Source organism: Bubalus bubalis, chromosome 5, assembly GCF_019923935.1.
Source record: "Bubalus bubalis isolate 160015118507 breed Murrah chromosome 5, NDDB_SH_1, whole genome shotgun sequence".
NCBI lineage: Eukaryota > Metazoa > Chordata > Mammalia > Artiodactyla > Bovidae > Bubalus > Bubalus bubalis.
The window spans coordinates 21,130,538-21,143,479 of NC_059161.1; the positions used below are offsets into that span (position 1 = coordinate 21,130,538).

The window sequence follows — 12,942 nt, forward strand, 5'->3', positions numbered from 1 at the left end:
CAGAAATATGAGCAATCAAAATACAGCGATTTCCAGTTTAACTGATATGACAGTGGCATTTACCAGCAAAGGCACAACCAGAGATGAATATTTAAAGTTGTGCTGGGGCATCTTGCTATGGCTATGCCCCACTTCAGGACAATGTAACAGAGACGTTCCCAAGCTCATTAATGGCTATGGCTAAAAAGCATTTTAATTGGTGTCTGAAGACCATTTTCATTTGCTACCTTCATCCATCTGGAAAGTTTTCTATTCCCACATAGAATCATGTAGTGCTGCCATGATAGGTGTTAAATTTCCATATAGCAGAGATATTACAAATGACAGTTTCAGGTGGTCACACAAAAGGCTATTTAATTTACAATATCTATAAATAGTCTGAATCATGGATCCTGGGAACTGAGGACAACATGATAAAGCAGGGAAGGGTAAGCATTCTTCTTTTCTGTTTAGGGTTTGAACCAAGTCCAACTTTGCAAAGTAGGCAGAGGGCCCTCTGACCTGTCTTGCCCCTCTCTGCCAATCTGATATTCTTCTCTACTCCTGCTCTCATCCTCAGGGCCTTCATGTTGCACTTAATGCCCCATGTAGACACTTGCCTCTACACAGTATTCCATCTCCAAAATTACTTTTCTCTTCTCCTCTCAATAAACACTTCAGTTCTCTTAAAGGGGCTGATCTCAACTAGAAGCTAGTATAAAAGCAAGTGTGGAAACTTATTCACAATAAGATGTGAAAGACTGATAGCTTCCTAACACAAATTAAATGTATATAAAACATATATATACACACAAAAGATATATAGAAAAGCATTTTCATTCAAAGAAAGGAAAAAAATTATATAATATAATCTTAATGTAAATTTTCTTTTTTCCTTTTCTTTAAATGAAAATGTGCATTTAATCAAATGAATTAATGAAATTTTGGGAAATATAACAAAAAAATATGAAAAATTTAAGACTGAAGAAAAAGTATTTCTCAGAAAAGAAGTGACCAACTAGGAGGTTTTGCCCAGGAACTTGGCTACCAGAATCTACCTAAGTTTTTCATCCCTTCTTCTACTTCTGTATCCAAGGATTCTGTAAACATTCTACTTTAAAAAAAAAAACAAACAATAATTATCAAAGTAGTGGCAAGGGCTCTGATTACAGCACAGAGGAGGCAGAAAGAGCCAAATCAGTAAATGCCTATCTATAAAAATGGAAATATATTAAAGAGATACATTGGTGTCTCATTGCAGTCTCCTCTGACCAGTGATTCTGCTGACTAAAGGATTTGTCATAGAACTTGTTTAATCACTTGTTTAATGATCAGTTTTCAAAAAAAATTCAATGAAGCTTTTTAGGAGAAATTTCTTTTTTAGATGAAAGTAAGATATGTATATATGTACTCTTAGTTTATTTCGAGAGCAAAATATGTCTAGGTGCCTCAAAATGTAATATGTAAGGAAGAAATGATTAAATTCTTAAGAAACCTTTCTTATTTGTGAAGAAAAAAGTTTGATAATTTTATATTAAGTTTAGATGTGATACTAGCTGGGCTTGTCCATGTAAACAGAGAAAGAACAGATTTGCATAACCATTTAGTGAATACTTGTCAACCACCTGTGTTTCTTTCTATATTATGACCTCTCTCCTTTACCTTGCCTCTACAGGTGTTCAGCTTATTTTTCTAGTCATTTTCAGGAAAAGGTGCATGGGACTTGCTATTTCCAGAGGGAACTGGGGTGTGGAGTAGAGAGTAGGTATATCAAACTCTTGGCTCAGAATGCAAAACTTTAGTTTGGAATCTTAAGAGAAAAAAATAAGGAGGATAAAAGTGCAGATTCCCAAAACACATCCTAGTTGATCTGGGCTGTAGATTTCATATCTTAAGTTTCCAGCCATTCCCTCAGCATCACAAGATTTGTGCTAGATGCTGAGAGGTAGCTCAGCTGCTTGAAGAGATGGAAAGGTGCCTGCGTGTTGAGTCAGGCTACATTCTGCTACCTCACCTAGCCAGAAACCTCCCAAACTTTTCATTTCCTCTTTCCATTAAAAGGTTGCAGAAGATCGTTTTAAGCCGAAACCCTGTTAGTGACGGCATTTCCCAGTGATGTATGGACAGAGAACCGAGGACACAGCAGGACCAAGCGGCAGGCAGTCCCGCTCTGGCGCTCGTCCCTACCTGCTGGGTCTGCTGCCTCTGGATGGCTCTCACTTTGGGTACCGGGCTCTCTCTGGAGGAAGAGGACTGCTGTCGGGACCGGCTCCCGTTCTGCAGGGGCTCGGCCACCAGAGCCGCCGATGCCACCGACATGCTCCCGGTGCTCCGCAGGGAGGCGCTGTGCGGCAGGGATGGCGGGGCTTTGGCTCGGGCGCCCAGCCCCGCCGGGTCCATCTTCCGGAGCTGGGTCTGCCCCGTGCTGTTCTGCCGCGGCAGGGCGAGAGGTATGTGTCTGTCGGGCATGGTGTGGCGCCTGGAGAAGTCCTCACTCTGCGTGCTCCGTTTGGTGAAGTCCTCCATGCTGCTGTTGCTGGGTCCGCTGAGTTTGAAGTCTTCACTGTTACTTTGGCTCCTGGAACTGGCAGTGCTTAGGTTCTCCAAACTGGAGTCCACAGAGGCCTTTGGCATTGCAGGAATGGGGTTACTGAGGTGATAGACAGGGTTCTGGAAGGACAAGGGCTGGAGGCTGCCTGGCTGGTTCAAGGCTGGGTGCAGGGGCCTTCGCACTTGGGGTGCACTCTGGGGGGTGCTCTGGGTCTCCCGCAGTTGCTTGATGCTGGCCACCTGAGTTATGGAGAGCTGGCTTCCGGTCAAGCGCATGGGCACGTCGAGTATCACAGACGGATGCTCCGCTTGGGCCGCGTGCGTCTCCTGAAGGTCCATGAGGGAGATGCTGCGGCCATTGGGGAGGCTACTTTCCTTTTCATCCTTTTCCGAGTAAGTCATGCTCTGGGAGGAGGCTTGCTGGACCAGCAATAATGTCTTCCCTCTGAAATAACTGTCTGTGTTGTCCTGGCTTGGGGATTTTAGTTTGTGCAAATCACTGTGAAAAAGGAAAGGACCCTTCATTACTCCTGAGGCAAATTTAACAGTTAAGATTTCCTCAACTCAGGCATATAAACTCCTCAGAAAGCTCACAGGCCCGGTGAGCCTTCCTTACTAGTTTCTAAGCCCAGATTTCATCATCACAATACTCAGAATAAGATCCAACATTTTCAGTTTTTCGCCAAAGGTAGGGGATAATACTGGAGAAGGAAATGGCAACCCACTCCAGTGTTCTTGCCTGGAGAATCCCAGGGACAGGGAAGCCCGGTGGCTACCGTCTATGGGGTCGCACAGAGTCGGACACGACTGAAGTGACTTAGCAGCAGCAGCAGGGGACAATACTGTGTAGACCACCTCCCTCCCTGTCTTAGATTTTTACTAGAATTCCAATCATTTCCTAGTTAGGTTTTAAACTACCCGAGGTATTCCAATTCACAGTTAATTGGTTCTGTCTAACCCTTCCTGGTAGGCTGCAGTCCATGGGGTTGCACAGAATCGGACACAATGAAACAACTTAGCAGCAGCAGCAACCCTTCCAGGAGCCCTCAGTGTACAACCAAAGGATCCCTACTACAGGCACAGGTCTTGCCAATATAGAAAACAAAGTCTAAGTGTTAACATTGTATCCACCTGTCCAGCGGACATTGCTGCCGCTAAGTCGCTTCAGTTGTATCCAACTTTGTGCGACCCCATAGACCGCAGCCCACCAGGCTCCCCCTTCCCTGGGATTCTCCAGCCAAGAACACTGGAGTGGGTTGCCATTTCCTTCTCCAATGCATGAAAGTGAAAAGTGAAAGTGAAGTTGCTCAGTCGTGTCCGACTCTTCGCGACCCCATGGACTGTAGCCTACCAGGCTCCTCCATCCATGGGATTTTCCAGGCAAGAGTACTGATATTACCACTGGAGTGGGGTGCCATGCAGCCTGACACAACCAGTTCTAAATTGATTTCAACTGAGGTTCTCAGATCTCTGAGTGCTACAATACATGAAAATACCAATTTCATAGAGCCCTTAGTCTTCTATCAGGCAGGACATATGTTTTTTTAAATCACTCATTCCTGTCTGAAACTATAGCCTGCCAGGCTCCAATGTCCATGGGATTCTCTAGGCAAGAACACTGGAATGGGTAGCCATTCTCTTCTCCAGGGGATCTTCCTGACTCAGGGATCGAACCTGGGGCTCCTGCATTGCAGGCAGATTCTTTACCTTCTGAGCCACCAGGGAAGCCCAGGCTTTTTTATTTAAATAAGTTTTTTGAATATAACTCTACAATATCATTTTAGGAGAAAAGTATCCTAGATTATGTGTATTATTATGACAAACAATTGGATTTATCTCAGAAGATTCTTTCCAATTGCTCATGAGTTTAAAGCTGTAAATTCAAGAATGAAGTTCAATAGATTTCCCCACAAATCTCTAAACATCATCTCCCTCTGAGGTAAGCAGTTCCAGTTCTTTCCTAAGTTCATACCTGTCAGTAGGGTCTTCAAATATTTTCTGCAGCCCAGAGGAGAGGCTTCCACTGACATTTGGACTGGAGTTATGCTCAGTGAAGCGTCTCAGTTGCTGTTGTATTGGTGTAGGATTAGTCAGAGATTTGGTAATATCAGCAAGAACACGAGGGAGAGGTCCCAATTTTGCCACGGTTGCCTGTAGGAAGGAATTTTCACCCTAATTGGATAATAAGCATTGCGATATCCACCACAGATTGTTTTTGGGATAACGATGCCATTGATGGAGGGGTGGAGGTTGGAGGGAAGGGTAGGTGTTTGCGTATGGGAGTGGCAGATTCATAATGCATTGTTATGGAGCAGCAGAACCATGGCGTCGAGATGAATGGAGGAGGCGAAACAAGATGCAGCAGACATTGAGGAAAGAAAGGAAATAGAAATTAGGATTATGCAAATAAAAATTAAAAGACATGCTCAAAACAACCAAACTATTGCCATTCCAACTAAAATAGGCATGCAAAGCAAACTAAATCTTTGGGAGGCTGGTAGATCAAGGGAGGGGAAGGGAGGGGAAGAACCAAACACCTTCTAACCAAAAAGGAATTTAGGACTAGAGGGCTGGCTAGTGTGATGAAACTTTCAAAGACAAGGGATCATGTGAGGAAAGAAATGCATGCCAGCATACAAGAAGGTGATGCATTCAGGGGTCCAGAGCACTGCAGGCCACACAGTTGATCACTGTCATCCGCTAGTCATTTAACCTTGGGAATGCTGACCTACTGCCAACTGAATTTGCATCAGCAAGACAATGTTTTTGTTTAAACAGCAAGATCAGGTAAACTCTATGAGATACATCTAGAGGTACTGCTGGTTTCCAAGACCAAACAGATTAATTAAAACGGAGAAAATGTGTTTACACAGTAAACCCTGTTAAAAAGACTTTGCCCCTGAATAAACCAGGTTGATTTCACAAGATATAAATGTATCCACAGCCCACTGATGGTGTTATTCAGTGAAGAATAACCTTTTACAACTTGCTTTATCCATCTCAATCATTTTTTCCTTTGGGGAATTCTCTTTCTCACGGGGTCTTATGGGAATCCTTAATGATTAGGTAGTTTTATATGGCTGCCTCTGGGTTTTCCTTGTCTCCTCAACAATCAGTAGACTCCTGGTTGAGGACAAAGGCCATCTGAAGAATGTCTTTACTCATTCGACTCTCTTGAGCCAAGATTCTTATTCAAGGAATTTACCCTTAGCATAGCCGCAACTTAAAATCTAATGGGTCCATAAGAATAAGAAACAGTATTATTTTATAAATGTGTTGGTACCAGTGGACACCCTACCATTTATATTTCCTTACGAAACTAGTCTTTTTTAATAAGTTTTACTCTCTTCTTCCCCATTTTATTGGTGTGTCATTTTTAAAGGTAATAGGAAATGGAGGAAAACAATTACAGAAAAATAATTTAAATAATTTTGTTTTCTGCATTTATTCTAACATACCACCACAGATACTTATAAAGTACCTGTGGTAAACAAAAACATCAATAAATAATTATTATGATAAACCTAGCCAAAATATGTTAGACTGTTTTCCATAATAAATTCTATTCCTCTTTGCAAAATTCCAGAAGGAAGAAAATGATTGACAGGTATACATTTAGTTATTAATATGATATATACTTTTTAGCTTATAGTCAGAAAATAAAGGATTAAAATGATCATTTTCTATATTAATTCACATCTGCAGAGGAAAAAAATAAGGATTTTCAGATCCCATATAACTCTATAGACACCAATAGTTATAGTAAACCCTCTGACTTGCATGATAAAATAAATCTCATGGTAAGTAACTTAAACACAATAGTCTCAGTATTTTCTTAAGTCCACACTTTTGTTAGAAATTACTGTATGAGGTTTCGTCTCATTCTACACTCCATGAATAACGCATCACACATCAATATTCAATATTAGTTTCTAGGCAAATACACACACATATTTATAGAGATATATACCCCATTAATCAAGGTAACTACTTTAAAATAAATGTTAATAATTTCATGACTTTCTAGAATTTCCTGGTTGGTTAGGGCACACATTTTACTCAGAAATAATAACAATTTCCTCCCAGACTTCTAGGTCAAAAGGTTGCTTTCAACTAGCAGAGAGCACGAATGTGATCACTCCGTAGACACTCTCCAGAATTCTTGTGGCTCAGGGTGCTCTACCTCCCATCTCCCATTGCCCTTCCAGCCTACTTTACCTTATCAAGTTGGGAAACTACTTCCCACAGTAAGGAATGCAAAACTGAAAGCTCTCGGCCCAGATCAATGTAACCATCAAAGCCTGGGGTGTTTGAGATAGTGTCTGGATTAGAGATCTCCAAAAGAAAGCGCTTCATTCCACCCCATTCATGTTCCAAAAAATCATTCATGAATGCCATGTATTCCTCCTTGTTACCAAATCTGAAGTAGAGGGAGAGAAAATGAGAAAGAACATATTCAGGAAAAGAGATGTGATCATTTTGAATTGACTTTACACAGAGCTTTTTTTTTAGGGAGGTGACTAATTTGTTTTATTATTTGTAAGTGCTAAGTATGAAAACATACTTTCTTAATATTACATTAATACTCAAAAGCTTTGAATAGCTTTCTATTCTCTATAGGGTAAAGACAAAGTCCTTTTTCCCTGTTATTTAAAGCCAGTATAAACATTATCAGTATAAACCTCAGTATCACTAGCTTCTTCAAAATCTCCCAAATATAGTCTACTTCTTTTCTTCTCCAAACCTTTGCTTATGCTATTTATTTCTACTAGAGAATTTCCTCTCTTCTTTGTCTGTCTAGGTTGTAGCTATCTTCTGGGCCTAGCTTAAATCCAAAGAACATGTTCTAAAATAAACTAGCAACAATTTTTATAAGAATTAGATCAAATATGGGTAAACATAGATTCCTCTGTTGGCATATATGTTGTGCACACAAAGTTAAACTCGTGCACTTTCCAAGAGCCACATGCTAGAAAACAGTGTTTCACTGAAGTTCTAATTTTTCCCTTCAATACACTGCTACTAGAAACATACTTAAGCTTCAATATTGAGAGAATCTGGGATCAATTCTGCCAGTGTGAACTGCTTCTCAGTGATTTCTTAAAATTATTTCCTATAAACTATAAAAATTACACGAACTTAAGAAAAATTTGAAAACACTGAAGAGTAGAAAGAAAAAAGGATGGCTGTACCAACTCCACCACACAAACGTATCTGCTGTTGACAGTTCAGTGCATTTCTTCTCCAGCTGATTTCTCCTAACTTCTTTTTGAAAAAGTTTAAAACTACAGAAAATTTCAAAGAATATACAGTGTACACCCAAAGGCCATTTACCTACTTCACCAACCGTTCACATTTTGCCAAGTCTGTTTTCACCTTCTCTCTTTTTTTGATTGAACCATTTTAAACTAAGTTGCAGACATAACCCCTAAGTACATTAGTACCTACTTCTCTAGAATAATGAATAACTCTTACACATACCAATGCCATTATCACACTGAAACTTTAAGAAAATGTTATTTATAAATCATCTCATATAGAGTTCCTATTTCACCAGTTATTCCCAAAATGATTTTAATAAATTTTTTTCCAATTCAGATCCAAACACTGCCTTGTTTCTTTTATCCAGAATAGTCCCCACTTCATCTTTTCCATTTTTCATGATATTGACTTTTTTGAAGGGGTCAGGCCAATTCCTTCCCAACTTTCTTATATTTAGGTTTTTGCACTATCATATTGGGGGATAAAAGCATATACACCATTTGGTGTCCTCTCTTTTTGGCTATCTCTTTTTTAAAATAGCACTTTTCATTTAATATAATTATATCTTTATCATTTTCCATACTATTCATAAACACATTTTGTAGTAGCTGCATATATTCCATTGGATGCACGGATTACTTAACTATTCCTCTGCAAAGTGAATATTCAAAGTGATGTCAATCTTTTTGCTGTTTTTAATAACATCATGATGAAAACCATGTAACATGAGTGATGAGGTGCCCCATGCTCATCTAAAGGTTAGGCCTCATGTACTTTTAAGTGACGTTTTGAGAAAGTGGTTACGGTAGCTCCGCCTACTTGGCAAAGTTGGCCAGGTTCTGGATGACCTTGGCAATGAGAGTCAGAGTCCGAGATGTGCGGTCATCAGGATACTCCTGCATGAGGTTGAAGAGACTGGGAGACATGATGGCCGGGCACAGAAAACGGAGAAACAGTGAGGCGCTGATGAGCCGCTCACTGATGTCCTGCTTGCCGCGGTTCAGGCACTGGTGCTTCCAAGATGCAAACACTTCTTTTAGCTCACGAGGAAAAACACTGCGGAAGAAAGAAAGACCAAAGGTAAAAGTGCTAGAACCCAAAAAAGCCCGGGTGGATCCCACTGTGGCCCCACAGAGTCAGACTATGAGGAGGGAATAACAGAGAGAACTCTTGATTCACGGCTGAGAGGTGGCGGACAAATCATAGACATCCAGATGGAGACCAGAAACCTGATGCTGTAAATCTCAGGAACTAGTGTAAACTAGGTTTTGCAAAGTGGGAAGATGGCATGCAGCTCCTCACTAACCCATTTGGTTTACTCTAGCTCAGCGTAATCTCTCTACAGACTGCTCATCACAGATCTAAAATCTTACTGACTGCTGGTGAGAATAGTGATCAGAAATCATTAACGTATCTGTTTTGACACTAGTAAATATGTTTAAAAGTCCTTAAAGTACTTTTGGTATTCGAGGATGTGGGGTTAATATTCTGGGGAAAGATTACATTTATGTAGGTAGTTCAGGGGGACTTCTTACAATATAGGTTTAGATTTTAGACAAAACTGTATTAGGGAAACTTTCAACTTCTCTTCCTTTGGTTGGGAAATCACAGTTAACACTGTGATAACTTTCACATGAAAAAAGTCAAGTTCCATAAGCAGGGAATGAAGCACTGACAGCTGCTCACCAGTAAGAGTTGATGATCTTGCAGAAAGCCAGCTCACAGCACATTTTCAGGTTGCTCTGATGGTCCAGAAGTTCGCTGGATGAACATTTGCTGGGATCCACTTCACAGTTTTCATCTGACTCATACAAAGCTTTGATGAACTCCCCTATTTGAAGAAGAGATGCTGATGGATCAGATAACTATAAATAGTGTCTTCCTGAATAGTACAAAAGAATTTAGGATTTCTGTACTAAACTGTGTAATAGGGAACTCTTTCTGGTGCCTGACACGGCGGGCACAAGACTGTTCACGAAAGGTTATCGTTTTGGAAGCTAAGATTTACCACCTGCTACATGTCATGTTTATTTTCCTTATCCTGAAGTGGAAAAACAGCACTCATTAACATTGTCATCATGATATTTATAAAAAGAATAATGAAACTACTTTAAAAAATGCTACAACTTTACACCTTTTATCTGAAACCACAAATATATTTAATTAGCAGGAACTCATTAAACGCCTCTCTACGTTATAAATAATGTTGTTACTATTTTAGAAGAATAAATACCCCAGGTCTGACTAAATAGCCCGCCTAAGCTTTTAAGGGCTAATACTGGTGCCAAACTGAGTGCCAAACTCAGATTCAAGTAATTCTAGGCCCACCTCTCCTAATGGGGATAGTAATTCAACAGAGCACACAGCACAGCATCCCTGTATATCATTTGGATGTTTTTCCAAATAAATTTAGTTTAGATGCCCTGTTCATACATCTTATCCTTTGTAGAGATATGCCCAGTATTTCCTGAAAGAACAAATCTTTACCTAATCTCTTTATCCTCCTTTATGAACCATACCTTGTATCTGTTCTGTTCTATGCTTCACGCTATTTTGTGCTTACTTGTTCACACCCGCGTCTCATCTTCAGGATGAATACCACTGAAGATCAGGGACTGGGTTCTATTCAAGTTCAAATCCCAAGCCTATCAAGTAGCTTCCAAAGCATTGCTGCTGCTGCTAAGTCGCTTCAGTCGTGCCCGACTCTGTGAGACCCCATAGACGGCAGCCCACCAGGCTCCTCCATCCTTGGGTTTCTCCAGGCAAGAACACTGGAGTGGGTTGCCATTTCCTTCTCCAATACATGAAAGTAAAAAGTGAAAGTGAAGTCGCTCAGTCGTGTCTGACTTCGCAACCCCATGGACTGCAGCCTACCAGGCTTCTCCGTCCATGGGATAAGAGTACTGGCGTGGGTTGCCATTGCTTTCTCCCCCAAAGCATTGCAGGAACTCAAAAAATAGTTGTCAGAAATGGTAGTATGGTTTTCTTTTTTTTTTTTTTAATACGTCTTTATGAAAAAGGAGTAGATCTTTCAAAGCTCCTTCCAAATCTGTTCATAGTAACTGAAGTTCAGGCTAGTTACTAATAGATATCATGGAAGTGAACAGTAACTTCTACAAAAAAATTAAGAAGTAGAAGCAATAACAAAGAGTATTTTCTATCAAAATGGCTAATACTAAGGTAAAGGAAAGATTAAAAAAAAATAGCTGTGATAGAGGATGGGAAGTGATTATTTGGAAGTAAAATGCTTGGAGGGCAGGAATTTAAATGATGCACAGAAAAGAAAGTGATGCAGAGAACAATTAAAGGCTATGGAACCAGACAGATCTAGGGTCAAATCCTGGACCCATCACTTAGCCAACCGTGGGGGGCCTGAAAAGTCACTTAACTGGTCTGAGTTTCGGGTGCCTTATTTGGAAAATAGTGTTAAGAACTCCAACCTGCTGGAGCTATGGCGAGGAATAGGGCATGAAAAGAAAAGTGTCTAATATGGTGCCTGGGTACTTAGTAGGGGTCCCCACAGTAAGTGTTATGTACATACTTTGTAGTTTTAAAATAACTTTTCATCAAGTAAAAAAAAAAAACCAAAGTTAGTAAAATAACTTTTCATCAAGTGAAAAAAACCAAAGGCTTTTAAATTGTTTACCAGCTCTCATAAGATTTCTACTGAACACGTTCTCAGTGTCACCTAGGCTCTGTGCGCCCACAGATTTCACCTCATTTAAAGAGTACCAGAATTTAAAACTAAGTCATCAATGTCAAATACTTGATGTAAAAATCAATCCGCCTCTAAATTTATATCATTAATATTTGGCTTAATGAGTTGTACCTATTCTGGGGAAATAATACTAACTTGTGAATTTTGAGAGTATTTTTCTCTTTTCCTTCAAAAAAAGAACCAAATAAATAACTCAAGGGTCTGGAAGTAAATTGACTGTCTAAAGTTTTTTTCTTTTTACCTGATTATAATTAAAATCCTCCGAAATTGAGAAAACTCTTTTCACTTTTGAAACTATAACCTATGTGTCTGATAATGTGGAAAGTACCACACTGAAAAGTGAACTTTTATAGATCTGCACCTACAGGCTGTTTTGCTTGCTTGCTTGCTAAGTCGCTTTAGTCATGTCCAACTCTGTGCGACCCAATAGATGGCAGTCCACCAGGCTCCCCCATCCCTGGGATTCTCCAGGCAAGAACACTGGAGTGGGTTGCCATTTCTCTCTCCAATGCATGAAAGTGAAAAGTGAAAGTGAAGTCGCTCAGTCGTGTCCGACTCTAGCAACCCCATGGACTGCAGCCTACCAGGCTCCTCCGTCCATGGGATTTTCTAGGCAAAAGTACTGGAGTGGGGTGCCATTAGCTAATTACAAATTATTGAGACAGATTTAATCCTTTCACATCTGCTCTCTGGCCTTGCCGGGGGCCAGCGGGGGTGGGGGGGTGGGGGGTGGCGGTGGTGCGGCGCAGAGATTAGGGACAAAGAGGACAGGTGTTTAAATGTTTAAATTTGAGTTTGTCTACAATGTTCTAGGTCAGGAAGCAACAGTTAGAACTGGACATGGAACAGCAGACTGGTTCCAAATAGGAAAAGGAGTACGTCAAGGCTGTATATTGTCACCCTGCTTATTTAACTTACATGCAGAGTACATCATGAGAAATGCTGGGCTGGAAGAAGCACAAGCTGGAATCAAGACTGCCGGGAGAAATATAAATAACCTCAGATATGCAGATGACACCACCTTTATGGCAGAAAGTGAAGAGGAACTAAAAAGCCTCTTGATGACAGTGAAAGAGGAGAGGGAAAAAGTTGGCTTAAAGCTCAAATTCAGAAAACAAAGATCATGGCATCTGGTCCCATCACTTCATGGGAAATAGATGGGGAAACAGTGGAAACAGTGTCAGACTTTATTTTGGGGGGCTCCAAAATCACTGCAGATGGTGACTGCAGCCATGAAATTAAAAGACGCTCACTCCTTGGAAGGAAAGTTATGACCAACCTAGATAGCATATTGAAAAGCAGAGACATTACTTTGCCAACAAAGGTCCATCTAGTCAAGGCTATGGTTTTTCCAGTAGCCATGTGTGGATGTGAGAGTTGGACTGTGAAGAAAGCTGAGAGCCAAAAAATTGATGCTTTTGAACTGTGGTGTT

At 40.5% G+C, this 12,942-nt stretch overlaps 1 protein-coding gene across 7 annotated transcripts in view; it reads right to left on the reverse strand.

Annotated features, from left to right (window-relative positions):
• RASAL2 (RAS protein activator like 2) overlaps positions 1 to 12,942 on the reverse strand; it is a 392,077-nt gene that overhangs the window by 20,497 nt on the left and 358,638 nt on the right. For 5 of the 7 annotated variants that reach the window (XM_025285578.3, XM_025285577.3, XM_025285574.3 and 2 more), the window contains 5 exons: positions 9,478 to 9,622; positions 8,611 to 8,847; positions 6,748 to 6,949; positions 4,502 to 4,701; positions 2,167 to 3,028 (listed from right to left, as the gene is read on the reverse strand). In XM_025285578.3, the coding sequence (XP_025141363.1) occupies positions 2,167 to 3,028; positions 4,502 to 4,701; positions 6,748 to 6,949; positions 8,611 to 8,847; positions 9,478 to 9,622 (1,646 nt within the window). The remainder of the gene's footprint in view (positions 1 to 2,166; positions 3,029 to 4,501; positions 4,702 to 6,747; positions 6,950 to 8,610; positions 8,848 to 9,477; positions 9,623 to 12,942) is intronic. The other 2 variants (XM_025285580.3, XM_025285576.3) reach the window with 1 other exon arrangement.